This window comes from Psammomys obesus, unplaced genomic scaffold (genome assembly GCF_907164565.1).
Source record: "Psammomys obesus unplaced genomic scaffold, mPsaObe1.curated_primary_1811, whole genome shotgun sequence".
Lineage (NCBI taxonomy): Eukaryota > Metazoa > Chordata > Mammalia > Rodentia > Muridae > Psammomys > Psammomys obesus.
In genome coordinates, this window is record NW_026596064.1 from 10,503,888 (window position 1) to 10,520,589 (window position 16,702).

The 16,702-nt window shown below is 47.7% G+C and overlaps 1 protein-coding gene across 2 annotated transcripts in view; it reads right to left on the reverse strand.

The window, feature by feature from the left end:
- The window catches only part of Xxylt1 (xyloside xylosyltransferase 1), a 129,953-nt gene that overhangs the window by 42,856 nt on the left and 70,395 nt on the right, over window positions 1–16,702 (reverse strand). For both annotated transcript variants that reach the window (XM_055625176.1, XM_055625177.1), the window contains exon 3: window positions 6,917–7,049. In XM_055625176.1, the coding sequence (XP_055481151.1) occupies window positions 6,917–7,049 (133 nt within the window). The remainder of the gene's footprint in view (window positions 1–6,916; window positions 7,050–16,702) is intronic.

Genomic DNA, 16,702 nt, shown 5'->3' on the forward strand with positions numbered 1-16,702 from the left:
TTTTTGAGAGAGAGAGAGGGTTTCTCTGTGTAGCCTTGGATGTCCTGGACTCACTCTATAGAACAGGCTGGCCTCAAACTCACAGAAATCTGCCTGCCTCTGCCTCTCGGAGTGCTAGGATTACAGGAATGCGCCACCGCGCCTGGCTGCATATCACATATTGACATTACTATTCGTAACAGATGTGGTAGATCTTGTTTTAGGATTCAGTAGTGCCCGAGCCCTGGGAGCCTGCTGGCAGAGGGCCTCACGGGAGCTGCCTGCCTCAGCAGCAGCACATGCAGACTTCGCACCTTCCAGCCCTCTGTCTTCAGATGGCGCCTCCATGCTCCCAGCTTCCCGGGACTCAGTCATCACACAGGAGTTAACTGCGTCGCTAACAGCTTTCACCTGGGTTGTCTTACAGGCCACTTTTTCCTTTAGAACGCCTCTTCCACAACGACAAAAATAACCTCACAATAGACACAATAGACTTCCAATCTCTTGCAAGGCAGCTCTATCCTCTAACCTTGTTAAAGTCATTCTCATAAAACCACCTTCAGGCCAGACCAGTTGCAACCCAGTTTTCTTTCAAAAGCTCACTATGGAAAAAGACAGCAGGTCTCCACTCTTTCACTCAGATTCAATTTTACCAGAAACTGACTGGTTTATTTCTTAAAGATAAACACAGGCAAGGGCCCACAAATTCACCTGATGGGTGGCAGGGACAGGGAAGAATTGACCTTTTATCTTCCCATCCTAGTTTACAAATGCTGAGGGATGGAAGGGATGTTAGGAAGAAAGTCCACATCTAGTAAACAATGAATGCATGTCAGTCAGGAAGCTTTCCAGAAGTGAAAGTCACATGAGCATCCTGACACAAGGCCATGTGGAGAGAAACAGGCGGCCAGCAAGTGAGATGTCTCATATCAGCTGAGGAACTGGCAGACAGTTCACATAACTCCTCAGTTCTAAGCCTGCACCGGCAGGTAAGTCTTACAAAGAAAAAGACTGAAAATGACATTTTCAGATTCAACAGCATAATGTCTGGGGCTGACTTCAAGATAATCTGGGGGAGAAGAAAGTGTGTGGAGAAGAGAAGAAAAATGAGCAACTGTTGTTTATCAAGCCTGAAGCTCGGGGTAAACCCTGTGCATAAACTAGCCAGAGCACCAGGATGCAGTCCATGTCTGTATGTGTTCAAAGTTCACCATGATAAAAAGTGAAAGAAAAAGAATATTCAGGAAACCAGCAATGTTTAACGAATGAAGGCTGAGTAGGACACAGAGTGCGCATCACATATGATATGGGCACATGCCAAACTCACAAGAATGTCTAAAGCAGGCGTTGGTTGGGTTTGGCTCTGCATATCTATAATGGTAGCACTGGAGAGGCTGAGGCAGAAGGGGTGCAGTTCTGAGGCTAGCCCGAGTTTTCTCAAGACTGCCTCAAAACAAACAAAAAAGAAAAAAGAAACAAGAAAGTTCATTTACACAATGATAAATTTACAGATTAAAAAACAAACAAAACCCAACAATATAATCCTCATAATTAATGAAAATATATTTTATTTCTTTTTAATAATTACCCCCCCTTTTTTGTCTATTGTTTGGTTGGCTTGACCAGGGTCTGTCTACACATTCTAAGATAGCCTCAAACTTGCTTTGTAGCCTAGGCCCAAAATGGATCTTCCTGCCTCAGACTTCCAAATACTGAGATTATAGGCATGCACCACCACACCACACTGACAATTACTTCTTCTACATATAGACTCCAGGGAAAAAGACACAGTAGGCTTCAAATCTGAAACTAATGTTTCTATGGGCCAGAGATGAAACAAGGACTAGAGCCATGGTCTGAGCTCTAGGAGCAAGCAGAGTAGCCAGCTCATCCATCATAGAAAAACAGGATCAAATACCCAGACACGGGCAACAGATGTCAGTCTGGTATATAGAGGCAGGAGCCGGGATCTGCTGGAATGGTCCCCTGTCCCCTCTCTTTTCCAGGTCCCCTTCACATAGACTACACAGGACACCCCCTTCTCTGTTACCCTCTGAGTTTCCAGTACCCTCTTGGGATATTAAAACACTCCTGTCCCTGTAGACTGGTCACTGTCTTCCATAATATGGTAGGTTTCTGTGCTGCAAACACCTCACCTTTTTAAGGCACATGGGTAGAGGAAAATCTGGTATGTATGCATGCTAAACTGATGAGCGTGATTGCTTTGGGGGAGAACACAGAACCTGCACAATCTCAGGAACAAGGAAGCTAGGAGTTTCAGTTTCTCAGTCTGCCCTAATGAGGCAGGTAGGCTGGTATGGTAGCTAAGAAGTTCCTCAACCACAGCGGTGTACACTGCTACCATCATCCTAACCCCAACTTTACTACCAGGAAACAAGGTCTTGGAGGCTAAGTGACTTCCTAGCACCACAAGACTCCAGTGGCTGCACTTCAACTTGGAGGAATACTCTACCACCACTACTTTATTCTGTCCTGGCCAGAAACTATAACTATGTCATCTAACTTAATCCCCCCCCTCAATTCTGCTGTAAACAGTGCTACAATCTCACTTCTCAGCTAAAGAAACTAGCTCCAGAGAAAGAACCTACTTCTCAAATCCCCGGCAGCAGCGGGGATTTGTCCATGTCTTCCCTTCCTCCCCAGCATGCCCCCGAGAGCCCTGTACCAGTCTCAGGAAAGAATAAGGCAAGTGCAGAGAAGCTGGAAAGATACGCTCATCCCGGCATCTGAAAGGAGGTGAGGCTGGCACAGGGCTGCCGACAGAGCTCTGGCCATGGCCATGTGGTGTGCCTGGGCTTGTTGCAGGATGCTGGCCTGTAGGGCTGGTGAATGCACCAGAAGTTGTAGACCTTACCAACAAAGCTGCCACTCAGAGGCTCCTCAGGCAGCCAGCTCCAGGACAAAGTGACCCGCTGCTGCCACTCAGGCTCCAGCTTTCTGTCTGATACCACTAGGGTTTGGAGGGGCCTGAGAACTGAAGTGAAGTCATTGCCAGGCTGCCTGGCACGGTGGCCTCTTCAAGGACGCAGGCCAGCTTAGCTCCTTGTTCTTGCAGGGTGGTCCTCTCTGGGCTAGGCACTCTGAGGGGGAGGCCACACTCACTCTAGCCCTGATTACCCTGCATGCTCTATTTCCATACCCTTTGTTCCTACCCAGGCTCTTGAAGGAAAGCCAGATCACTTCCTTTTGCTGTTTTCCAACTGGGGTGGGAGCTGGGGCTTGGTTGCCGGACTTAGGAAAAACAAACAGGGTATTTTGTTGAACGCAACTTTCTGAATAAACAACAAATAAATTTAGTTTAGGTATGCCCATGCACTTTCTGGAGCATGCTTTCCACACAAATCAGTATCTGTTCCCAACCTAAAGTCCCACAGCACTGGTTCCTGTTTTGGGTGGCACCTGATAAAGTCAGGGGTCAGACAGAGTAGGAGACACAGATGATAGACAGACAGACAGATCTTCCTGCCCACACATGAAAAACACAGATGATCTTGTGACTTGCAGCACAACCCTCAGCTAACTGGCTTCTGAGCCAACCTGATGGCAGTGCCGTGACATCAGCTGCTTAGGCTGCTCCTATGGCTTCACACTGAATTCTGCTGGATGCACACAAAGAAGGTGCAGCTGTTTCCTGGACTTCTAATGCACTCACAAGAAGCCATCCTGCAAGATAACGTTTGTAAACTTCAAGGGTGGGTTTGCAGAGAAGGCCTCAGGGTTCTCCTTCTCTTTGCTCGCTCACCCCAGTCACACAGAGCACCACAGGGAGATTAAGCTGGGGGTCCAGTGCCTGCACAGAAAGGTCAAAGGAGGGAAGGGCAACATTCTACCCAAGATGATCAGGGGCCTGCTTTTCAGATGAAGAAAGTCATGGTTGGTCTGACTCAACCAAACTGTAACAGGCACCAGGGAGAAAAGCATCCTGTCTGTACTCCAACATCCCCTGACCCTGCAGCACTGTCCAGAAAGCAGTTTGGTGTGTTTGTGTGTGTGTGTGGGGGGAATGTGAAAAAGCCATCCGACAAATGCAAGGTGGGATCACTTCTCCTCACCCTCCTGCAAGCCTGAGACATTTCACAACTCACAATAGAGGGGAAGCCATCATAAAACGACTTGCTGTGTGCCCTTTGAAGTAGAGCAACTGTGGGACAAGTGACTATAAAACTCACACAGCTGGGGGACTAGAGCCTATTCCTGCTCAGTGAATTTCCAGACCCAAGCCATCAGTCACGCTGCACCCAGAGCTACAGCGTTTTGTTATTTACTTCTTTCTTCTCAGGGATGCTACCAGATTCCACTTAGAACAAGTAACTTGTCCCTGTCACATCGGGACACTTGGGGAGGCCTCTGAGCACATTGTTGGGGGGAGGGAGCTCTGCAGGCAGTAGACAGGACTAATGCCTGGGCTGTGTGTCTCCCATAAACTGTCACCTATGTCTAAAAAGCAGGGGCCATGTCCACTCAGAAAAGCCCAGCTTTACCCATCCTTGTGTAGGTACCATTAACTAGACTCTACTTTTCTTCCCACCATTTCCTTCCATCACCCAAATCCCAGGCATATAAATACTCCAAAGCAGGGGACAACTAAAAGAAATCTTTCCGGTCCTTGGGCCTTCTAGTTTCCATTTGGGTGAAGGCTGTGTGTGTGTACCTACACACATGACACATAAGCCATATTTGTCTGCCACCAGCCAAACCATTCTCAGGCCCAGCAAATACAGAAAGCACGCACTGTGCCAGCTGATCCCTGCATGCAGAGCAGTGTGGGACACTCATTTATTACCAGTCTTTAGTGATATTTAGTGGTGGTTTACAGCAGAGTGCCAATGTTGAATGGTGGCATTTTTAAGACTGCACAGCCGGGCATGGGGGTGCATTCCTTTAATCCCAGCACTTGGGAGGCAGAGGCAGGAGGATCTCTGTGAGTTCAAGACCAGCCTGGTCTACAAATCGAGTCCAAGACAGCTAAGGCTACACAGAGAAACCCTCTCTCAAAAAAACAAAACAAAAAAAAAGACTCTGCCAGCGCCAGGTTCTCATGATTGGCACTGCACATAATGATAAAGACACAGAAAGCAAGGGAAACTTAATCTGAATTACCACCTTTCAGTTGTTTCTTTTGCAAAGGCCAGATAATAAGAGTGATTAAAGTTCTACACTATAAAAGCCTAATTTTGCAGAAAATAAAATTCTGGCCAAGGTTGTAACAGATGGGATGAGGTCTCTGTGTAATATAACGAGAATATATAACCCTGTCTTGCAGGTGTTGCTGATGTAGCAACATCTGATAACCAGCCTGTCTAAGTGTCCTAGGGCCTGGGTCTGAGCAGGAGGGCCCTCACTACAGACAGCAAAAAGACAAGCAGGGTGGAGGAGCTGTGAGCCCTAAAGCTGGAGTGAGAGAAAGTCCCAGAGCACCTCTGCTCTATCTTAAGGGGCACTGAGGCCTCAGGTATGGTGACTGACCGCTGGGACTGGAACCCAGGACTTTTAAAGTTATTGTTGTTTGCCGCCTGCCTTGGGATCAGTGTTGACTCTGAAAATGTAGCCAACATGGCAGGTTTGCCTTTCCACTCCAACCCCCACCCCCGTGCAAGCAGGAGACTGCCCAGGACTCTGGAGAGCCTGGGTCAGTATTATGTAAGGGAACAGCCCACAAGGCCCCAGGAGTTATCAGCTCATTTGAGGCTTTGAAGGAATTTCCTGTTATGTGATCTGAGACTTGCAAAAAGCCACCACTAAAAGCAGCCTGTCCTTTCCCCTCCTGTGTGGGGGACAAGTCATGCTTTGAGTCACTACACGCCAGAGCCAGCAGCTCTCAGATGACTTCCAGTTCCTCCAGGAGTCCTGCAGGGAGCCAGCACAGGGGGCTCAGAGAACAAAGGGCCCCAGGAGTCCAGGAAGAAGAATTCTAGGTTTTCCGGAGCAAACCTGATCATCTGGCTTTGGGGGAAGGCTGTCACTCTAACTGTGAGGGAGGGGGGAGAAGGGGGAGTCAACAACATGGAACACTAGAATCCCAGCTATGAGACTAGTTTTAAACCCAAACCTACGTCTCCTATTCTTCCCTCTTCCTCTCTCTTTAAACAAATGTATGTGTAATATGTGCACAACCATTTCAGGGCACGGAGATAAAAACACCACCCCCTTTCTGTCCTCAAGACTCATGCTGGCTTTGGAGAGCATCTCCCTGGTTTTCCCTGTGATTTTTAGCACTTATGTTTGCCTCAGTAAAGAGTGCTGTTTGCTTTGCCTACCATCACATACAACTACTGTGCGTTCTTTTTGTTAACTGCTATACAGTACTCAACTGGGTAATACATCTTATTTAACCATTCTGCTACCAAGAACATTTAAGCGGTGCAGACAGCATTCTTGACCTGTCTCCTGGCTTCAGGTACAGGAGCTTCTCTGTGACATACACCTGACAAGGAAGTGCTGCCTTGGAAGAAAGCATCTGTTTACCCTGACCAGTTCATACCCATCTGTGTCCCACGCTGCCGCTGCTGCTCCCTCAGTGCCACTGTTCACCCTCTCCCTAAGGTGTGATTGCACCATGGCGACATGAGGCCAAGAAAACCCAGTTCACTAGGCTGGAGGGGAAATCCTGACACTGCTGCCAGACGAAACCTAGGATTTTAACCCTGCAAGTTTACTCAGAGCCAACAACCTAGACAACTGAGCTTTCTGGAAGAAAAATTACCAGAATCCCACACTCTAAGGAGGCGGCCTCTCCAGCTCTGAAACACAACCCCTACCTGCCAGGGACATCACCTGCTAGCCCTCAGTGCAAACATGCTTCCAGGGCGCAAATGCACAAAGACCATGTCCTGCTGCATCCAAGCAATCATGAGTGGAAGAAGAGAAGACAGGATGGGAGGGGGTCCTCGCACTACGTCAAACAGCCAGCACGTACCTGTACACAGGCTGCATCTCTCTGGCTATGCCGATAACAGCACCTGGCAGGAAGTTGTCAAACTCCTCAAACAGCTCTCGGATGTTGGTCTTATACTTCAGGTCAAGGTCCAGCTGAATGATCTGCAGGATCTCTGGAGGAGTAAATTTTTAAAAGGGCATTAAGGCTACATACGACACCATACCCCTGTAATCCACTACTCAGGAGGCTAAGACAGGGGGATTGGGATCTGGGACAGTATGAGCTGAATGACCCTCAAAAAGTAAAAATAGCATCCTGGGAGGCTTGGCACCTAACAGAGAGTAAAGAAGAGAACATAGAAGGTCACCAACTTCTTGCTGTGCTTTCACCGGCCAGCAGCCTCTCTAAATGCAGAATCCATTCTGCTCAAATCCAGGGACTCAACCTCCTGTCTAGTGGGGTCCAGATGCAGCAGACGTCTTTGCTAACTGAAGGGTCCATATGCCTGTCTAGCCTGCTGGCCAGATGTGTTTCTGTTTCATTGCAAAATACCTGTCTTGGTTGGCATGCAACATGGGCACCCCATGGAAAGCTAAGGTATCTAGATATTTTGATTTGGGAGCACAAGTGTCAAAGGCTGCCAGAAGAGAGGAATAAAGATAATATCATCTCACTTCATACACGGGGCCTGCAAACTCCTGGGAGACTTCTTGGAAGGGGGAATTTGGGTTGGGCCCTGGGTGTGGACAGGAATAGGTGGGTGAGGTAACAGCCAAGCCTACTGTAGAGCACTGGGGTGCTACTCCTTGATTTCAGCCATCCTTCCTTGACTGCTCAGCTGTAGGACATCACAGCTCTTTGGATATGGTTGTCCCTAGAAGCCCTCTGAGGACAGGGACCACAGCTTAGGCATCTTGGCCTCTATCAAGTGGTGCAGGATTTGGCATTTGGCAAACACTCTGGGGTACTCAAGGAAGCAATTGCCATTCTCTAAGCTAGTTTATGAAGAAATCACAGCTTACAATGTAAGAAAAACTGATTTATTTGTTCCTTGTTTTATTTTCCTTTGTGATGAAGATAAAAAGCCTTAATTGATATTCTATGTGACTTTCCTTCAACCAAAAAAAAAAAAAAAAAAAACAAAAAACAAAAAAGGAGCAAAAGTTACAACAGATGAGAATCCAGCTGGTCAAGACAGAGCAAAGCAGAGTAGCAGGCTGCTCTGCCCTCCAGGAAGAGGGTTTGGGAAGAAAGGTCTGCCAAGGCAAATGGGGACCCCACGGTTGCCAGCATCACACTGCAATCCCCAAAAAAGGAGTAAGGAAGCTGCTTTCCTCCCACATCTATAAAGGATAACAAATCCAAAGCCCAGAAGTCAGGGCTGGCTGCTGCTAGCCTGGCAGTCTGTGTATATAGGAGTGGAGAGCAGACACAGGCCACAGGGGTCCTGCTGCTTTAGGAGGCAGCCCCAGGACACAGGGGAAAGACCCTAAGGATGACCCTAAAGAAAGAATGCTTGCCAGGAAAGAATGTTGTAGGGTGAAATTTTTAGCCCCAAGTTCTTATGTTGAGCTATCAACAGTTGGGCCTGAGGACACCCCATAACACAAACATATTCTCTAGCTATTTCTCTTTCTTTTGCTCCACTGCCTGTGGCAAGAACATTCATACCCAGATCACAGCCCTTACATACAGCACAGCAGAGCCCTAGTGAGATGAATAGGACACACCACCATCTCTTGCGGTAAAGCCATGTCACCCTGATTCTGTGAATAAGAAAGACAGGGAGACTAGGGCATTTGCCCAGTAATGCTGACAGGGCTGTGAAGGTGAGGAAGGCCTCATCTTCATGGTCCCAGAGAGGACTTCTGTCAACCTGGAGAGACCCTTCATCCAGGTGCAGAATGCCAGGCTCTGGCTGGGCAAAGGACACACCCATCTCCCCAGAGGCATCTGCAGCCTGCACTATCATATGGCCACCTGACCAAAGGCCATCCTTTTATAAAATTAGGAAACAAGAAGCCAAGGCATAAATGTCACTGCTGAAAAAAGGCTGATGCCTAGGAGGGACATTGTTGTGGGGAATGTCAAGGTAAGTCTTTTGGAGGCCCACAGGGAATGGTGAATGAAACATCAATGGCTCCTATGATTCCTTGAAAGGTCCTTATCCACTGCACACAGTGTTGATCCACTAGGGACTCCTAGCACACTAGTGAAGTCTCAAAATTAATCTGAGGCTAGGATGGTGACTGCTTCCCCTTTCTTTATGGAAGTCTCCTACACCCCCCATCTCCCACATTTCCTTATAGTTGCACCAACCTGGCTGATTGTTACTGGTGCTTGAGGCTAGCATGGGATGGTCTGATTGGCCTTTCAGTCATTTAAAGGCTGTTACTCTGGACAATAAAGTCTTTTCTGCACCTTTGAGTGTGATTCCCAGGATTCTACATGGGCTCCATCACCACTCACCCCACTTCCTCTGGGTTCCTGATCCCCACACGCTGCAGCTCATCAGGAAGGGACCTGCTCCCTGGACTCTGGTCTTGGCAGAGCCATCTCTCTGTGAGAACTATATCTAGGTGGTTGTATAGGAAACATGGAAAGACGCTTTGAGGAAAAGTTGTTTCTATGTGGGGCCAACCACAGTGTCAACCTCAGGGAGATACTGGTGGGGGATGGTGGCAGGACCACACAAAACTGAAGACTAAATGATAGAATGGTTCCAATGCAAAGAATAAATGAAAGTTGTGATGCCTAGGAAAGAACTTTGGTGAAAAAAGCTGAAGGCATGTTTTAAAAGGAAGGATATCATTTAGGCTGACTGGATGTCCTCCATCCAAATTCTGTGAGAAGTCGACAAAAAGAGCAGAGAGCTCCGGAAAGGAAGCCTGGTAACAACTGAGGCTAACCTACCCATTTTACAGATCAGAAAAGTGAGGGCCACTGATGACAATGGATGTGTCAGGACACTCAAACAAGCAAAGAAACAAAGCTGATCCCAGAATCCAAATCCCTACCTCCTTAACTGATGCTCTGGTTTCCAACTTCTCCTAATGCAGGCCATAAAGAGAGAGAGAGAGAGAGAGAGAGAGAGAGAGAGAGAACCCCCTCTGTGATGGAGTACCCCCATCAGCCATGACAATGTAAATCTGAAGATTAGTAAGGACTCCAAGAATAGAAATGGGTTCTTCTCACTCCACAAGGCTCCATGTCCTCTGAATCCTCTCAGCAGCTGAGAAACCAAGAGTCTTTATAACCTTAGGAGTATACCTGGACTGTGGTGAACTCTAAGGGAGGTAGATGCCACACTGAACATTCCAGACCTAAGGATGCTACCTAAGTGCCTGGTGTGGGACCCTGGGAAGCCAGTAGAAAGTCACTTGCTGACCACAACTGTGGTGGTTTGAATGAAAATGGTCCTCACTGGCCCATATGAAATAGCACTGTTGGGAGATGTGGCCTTGTTGAAGGAAATGTGTTACTGGCGTGGGTGTGAAGGTGTCAGTTGCTTGAGCCAGGCCCAGGGTCGCTCTCTCTTCCTGCATTTTCTCCTGTGGAGGGGTGCTTTCCCACACAGTGCAAGGTTCTTTGTGAGCCCCAGCATCTGAGGAGCACACCTGTGCTGAGAGTTCTCCCTGGGACACTCCATTGCCTGCCACTGGCTGACTGGTCTCCCGTGGGAAGAGCAGAGCCTGTAGGACCATCTGGCATTCCCACTGCGGGCATTTAGGGTGACAGAAGGAGGTTTTTATGGTAGACAAGAGTCTGGCAAGCCACTGAAAGATGTCAGCCAACAGTGGGAAGGTAGGCTCTCTGGTCTGGAGCTGTGTGTTCACAGGGACATACCTGCTCATCTTCGCTCTCTTGCATCCAGTTTCAGGCCAAAGAAACAGCTCTAACTAGAACTTGGCTCTTTTCTGAGCTTGGAAATGAAGGACAGATGGAACATGCTGGCTGCAGATGTGGCTTTCTAGACCTTATGACCCCATCACCACCATCACAGCTGGTCCCAGCAGTCCTCCTCCGGAGTTTCTGATGGTCTCTGGACTGTGGAAGCCAATACCTGCTGCTAGGGTTCAAGGCCAAGCCAAGCAAGGTGGGACTGTGCCACAGAAGGCTACAGTCATAACATCCAGACTGGCTGGGACAGTCCCAACTCAACATTCCCCTGTGGAAACAGGCTCAGAGCAGGTCATCATCAGCTTCCAATTAAGCCAGCCACAAGCATGTCGTCTGACTGGGGATGGAATTACAAGCCAGACTGAATACTTAATGACACCTCAAAACAAACAAGAGAAAAAAGTCCCAGAAGGGAGAAATATGAAAGAGTGTCCCCCTCCCCTCCCCCCCTTCTTCTGTCCTCAGAAACAATTCCTAGCAGACATATGCTAGCGCACACAAAACAACACTCAGCACAATGGGTCAGGAAGGGATGAGGAGAGGGGTGTAGGTAAGCTCAACCGCCATGGTGGGGAATACCAGGAGGGGAAAGAGAGGCCTTCCCAGAGGAGCAAGTTAACAGGCAAACGTTGTCCCCTGTTGTCCCCTCTGGAATCTGCCTCTGCTGAGGAGTTTTTAAAGTGTGTGGGAGCTCTCAGTGGTCAGAGTCCCAGCTGGCTTCCTAGTGGCACTGAGTGTCTGCAGCAAAGGGAAATGACGTCCAGCTATGTGCCTCTGGAGTTTGATGGCCCTGGAAGCAGATCCTGGAGAGCGGCTTGTTTTCCCATCCTGAAATATTGCAGCAGTTTGTCACTTGCCTTTATTATACCTACTGCTTTTTAATTGCTGTGGGCAGAACCTCTGACCTGGAGGAGCCAGAGAGCAACTGAAGGGGCAGAGATGACCCATGAGAGGTCATGAACTAGAGGGGATGTTTGGGGGATGGCAGGTCAGTCAGTCCTGTGTTTTACCAGCCTGGCTTTTCCCTTTGGGGTTGCTGTCCAAGCGCAAGATGGATGTATCCCTGAGAGGACTTATGGGTGGAGTTAGCTAAGCTACTTTTCACATCCAGCAGGAAACTTGGGACCTTCCCAACTGGCTCTGGCCCTGACTCTCAAAACACCCTCATGATTCCCTCTGCAATGGAAGCTTCCTGGCTGGCCATGGGAATAGCTGCTCTGAAGAAACAGTAGAAATATGCCAGGAACCCAGGGCTTTGGGCATAGAATCCTGGGGCTCTTCAGCTTGGTTAGACACACACTTCCTCTCTAGAAGCAGGGAGAAGGTTCTTGCTCCAGGCCCATGCTGGGGTTTCTAGCCCCACTGACTCAGCTAAGGAGTCACCCTGGCATTTCTGCAAGGGAGTACTAGTCCTCCCCCTTCCAAAGATGGAAGCATAGACTCAGCAAGGTCTGGCAACTTACCTAAGATAGTCCAGCAAGGAAGAAATTGCACAGGCACCTTCCTTGGCCTCTGAGAAAGGCCCTTACTTAGACCCTATTGTTTAAACAAGCAAAGCTTCTGTATGAAGGGTGGACAGGGGAACAAGCTGTCTATAGGCAGTCAGGGTCTTTACTTCCCATAGCCAGCTCCCTCACCTCTGAGGACTTGGAATCCGGATTTCCCTTCACTGAGCAGAGACCAGGGGAGAAATTCATGGAAAACTCCTGCTGCTGCTCATGTAATGCCAGCAACAAAGTCAGTTGGAAATCTTCAATGCGACAGCCAACATACGCAAATCTATTGCTCTCACAGGACAATCCGAACGCAGGGTGAGGCTGACATTATTATTTCTACTTGACAAACAGAGACACGGAGATTAAGTCAGGTAATCATGTATACAGCTGGGAAGTGGACTCCACACCAGAATACATGGAACTCGTCTTCACCCCCATAGCCCCACATCTGGCCCTCCAGGCCCCAGGATGCCAGGGAATGGCCCGCTCTCAATAACGTAGGCTCTAGTCTGTGGAAGGCCCAGCCTTCTGTACTTGAAGCTATCATTTCCACAGTAACAGCTGCCGGTACCTCCCATGGAAGAACACCTAAGACTGACTTACGAATGCTGTGAGCAATGCTGGTAAAGGCTGGGAGCTTAAAATTAATGTCTACAGTCAACCTGATATATTAGCTACATAACAAATTCTGTCTTCTAGCCCCACTCAGCCCTCTCAGAATGAGGCACGGAAAGCTGGGTGCTGACTTTGGTTTGGCCGTGACATGGTTTATAATTCTCAGCTCCTGCCGTGTAGACCAAATGAATGACTATGGAAAGATACAGGTTTTGCTCCTATAGTAGGACAATAGAAGCCCCCTTTCTCACCCTCAGCACTCTAACTAGGTAGAAATCATCTGCTTTAGTATAGAACAGAATGTACTCTGAACTTGAAGAATGACAGCTATAACACCTGGTCTCAAATTTCTTCTTACTTCTATTGCTCAGATAAAATTATAGTCCACACATATATTTTGTGATCTGCAAATCTGCCATTTCTATAGTGTGGAGGCCCATGGTAGCTGTGAGTCTTTCTGGTACCCGCCAGAGACATTGTGAAGTGTGTGTGAGTGTGTGTGTGTGTGTGTGTGTGTGTGTGTGTGTGTGTGTGTGAGTGTGTGAGACATACAGCTTGAGTTCTCCTTATTCTCACTGCACTTGGTTCCCAGGAGCTGAAAATTCACGGGTGAGGTCTTACTCTTTACTCCAAGAGGGAGTTTTCATGGACCCTCTGAAAACAGAGGCTGTAGAATCCAGTCTTCTTTGGACAGACTTAACAAATATTTTCTGAACAAACCATTGGTTTGCCCAAATGAGCACTGTTCGACTTTCTAAATTCCCCACACTGAGGTTCTTGGGAGTCCTGGGGCCCTTGTTTCTAACCATAGAGGCTTTCTCTCTTTCCCTGCTCCAACCACTCCCTCCTCTGCTGCTTGCAGTGGTACCTTCTCCATAGTAAAGATTTAATTTAAATGTGGGAAGCTAGCAAAAGGCTTGCCCTGCTGACTGCAGCTCTTCACCCAACCCAGCAGCTCTTGCCCCTCTGCCCAGCCAGTCTATCAGAATCTGTCTACCACAGCCCTGGCCCTTCAGTTAGTTTACTCACATGACAAGAACAAGACTAATTCTTTTTTTTTTCTTCTTCTTCTTCTTCTTCTTCTTTTTTTTTTTTTTTTTTTTTTTTGTAGTATGTTGCAATCGCGGCTCATAAAACTTTCCCCTGTGCTTTGGCTAATTTAATCCTTACAGAAGCCCTGGATCAGGTGCACCAATGTGATGGGCTCTGATACATTTAAATAACATTTAAAGTAAAAATGGTTTGAACACACAGAAGAACATATCTGAGCCATTCATTCAAGGATGGTATGGCTGCTCCATAGATTCGCAAGGGCTCAGGATCCTTCTATTTCCCATTCTAATGTCTCAGATGTGGTTTCTAACCTACAGGTCACCTCATGGTACAAGAAAACTACTGGGACTCCAGGCAATTTGACTGTATTCCAGGCATCAGCAAGGGAAAACAGAAAGGTCTCTCCTTCTCTGCTCCCTACAGTAGAAGACCCTATAAACACCTATTTTAAGACATCCTCAGTATTTCTTTCTATACCTTAATAGACAAACTGTAGCCCTAAGGCGTACCTAATTTCAGGGGATCCTATGAAATACATTCTCATGTACAATGCTGCAGACAAAAAACGGAATTTCATCAAAAACGAAATAAAGAGAATGGACCACTGCTCTCTCTGCACAGGTAAGAAGAGCCAGAGGTGAGGCTTCAAAGTCACACGGTCAATAATGGCAATGTAGGAACAAGTCCACTCTGCCTCACCCCAGCTCCCTTCTCCTTGTCTGTGGAGACAGCTTGCAGGGGAGGGCTACTGCTGAGTCCCTTCCCTGGCCCCATCCTGCTCTCCTCCTTCTCCCCTTCCTGTACGTCTGTGTCTTGGAACCAGATGCAGATCTTGGTAAGGTGACCAAGCCAGGGAAAGCCAGTTCTCAGGCACCGTACGATCAGGAACCAGAACTATTTCTGGAATCTTATAGGATTCCACACAGAGATGATCAGCGTTCCCTGAAACTGCTTCTGATGGTGGACTCCCACACAGCATCGCCTTGTTCCGCTGACAACTACACTCGGTACACTGCTTGACTGTGCTGGACACGGCGCTTTCCCACAGCTGTGCCTGGGCAAGACACCTCTGCTGCCCCTCCTGCACCTCTGGGAGCTCTGAGTTGGACAGCAGGTCTCCCAGTGAGAAAACTCTGTGACTCTTTGCTGTGCCTGAGCCACCGGTACCCTTCTACTGCAAGACTCGTCCGTCCTTCTCCAACTGTTGCCTAGAAGCCCTGCAGCACTGTCACTCTCAAGGCCAGCTGTGGTGCTCCGGCCAAGACGGCGTGTAAACCACTGAGGTACGTTCACAAAACAAAGAAGGGCTGGACCAAAATGAGGCACTTTCTCACCCGCAAACGGGGGCTGGGTGGGGGAAGCTGTTTCTGGCGTCCTTGCCTACTTCAGGGACCATCCCCCCTCATCATCTAAAGTGGAGAAAACCACATTTTTCACATTTTCCTTAGCAACACTTAAGTCACCTGAGACAGAAATCACCATCACCAGGGAACGGCTCTTCAGGCCTCCAGGCTCTTGCCAAAATGTCACGCCATAATACTCACAGCTATTATATCTATATTTTATCCTGTACTTTACAACGACAGCTATGATCATCTACAAAATGATGAAGCACTTATGTGCTGTGCTATCTCGGGTGCCCTCACAGCAGGGCTCATTTGTCCATTTTGCAGTTTCCTCCTTTCAACACTCAGCAAAGTCCCATTGCTTTTGCTCCTGTTTTCTGGGCAGCTTCTGTCCAACAAAATGGCACAGAAAGTAGAAAAGTTGGAGCCTGGCCCTGTGATGGGAGTCAGACTCCGATTTCGATTTAAAGACAACTGCTTCCTCTGAAGCAGAAGCCCCATGGACTGCCACCAGGAAACCCCCTTTACAATTTCCCATAACACCATCTATAATGGAAAAGATTCTGTGAAGCTGTCCTTAAGCATGAATTTATTCATTCCCTGGTTTTAATTAAATTTGAGCGTAGTTTAATAAATTTTGATTTTATTTTATTTAAAATCTAAGTAACATGTTTTAATTTTAATGAAGAGCTTAATGTACAAAGCCAAACTGATATAATCTCTGTTAAAAACAAGAGAACAAAAGAGAAATAAAAAGGTTTTAAACTCTTAAATATTTTGGCACACACTCCCTAAGAAACAAGATACCCAGAACAGCAGAACAGCTGAAGAAAAAGGTTCTCAACAGCTCAGTACCATCAAGTCCAGGACACTCAACATTAGTCAGCTGTCAGAAAACAAAAATAACATTTCTGGCCCAGGATTGCATGCAAATAGTTGTCTCAGCTGCACAATTCTCTGGTATTTCCTTGCCTTCCATGACCTGGAACAACCGAAGGAGTGATTTCATTAAAGACCCCTGGGTTTGGGGTGGTCTACTCTTTCCTGGTTATCAGGGCCAGATATTGTACCTTTGCTGAAAACACCCCAAAGTCACACCGGGTCCCTGCCACTCTGCCTTGTTGTTGTCCATTTGTTCCAGTATTAGTGATGTTACCTCTGACCCCTGAAATGTTACCTTCCTTGTCTCTATGACAGCATTTTCTAGAAAAACACTTTGCGACTGTGATAATGTACTTCCTTGACAAGGTCTTATCTCTTTAGTGCCTGCTGGTGGTGGCTGTCTAAATACATTGTGACTCTACAGGAGCCATGGTATTCTGCCACCTCTGTTCCTTCTTGGCTAGCATTCTGCAGCAAGAAGAGCTAGGTTATGAGGAACCCTCATTTATAGCAGCTGTAGCGAGCAAAATCTT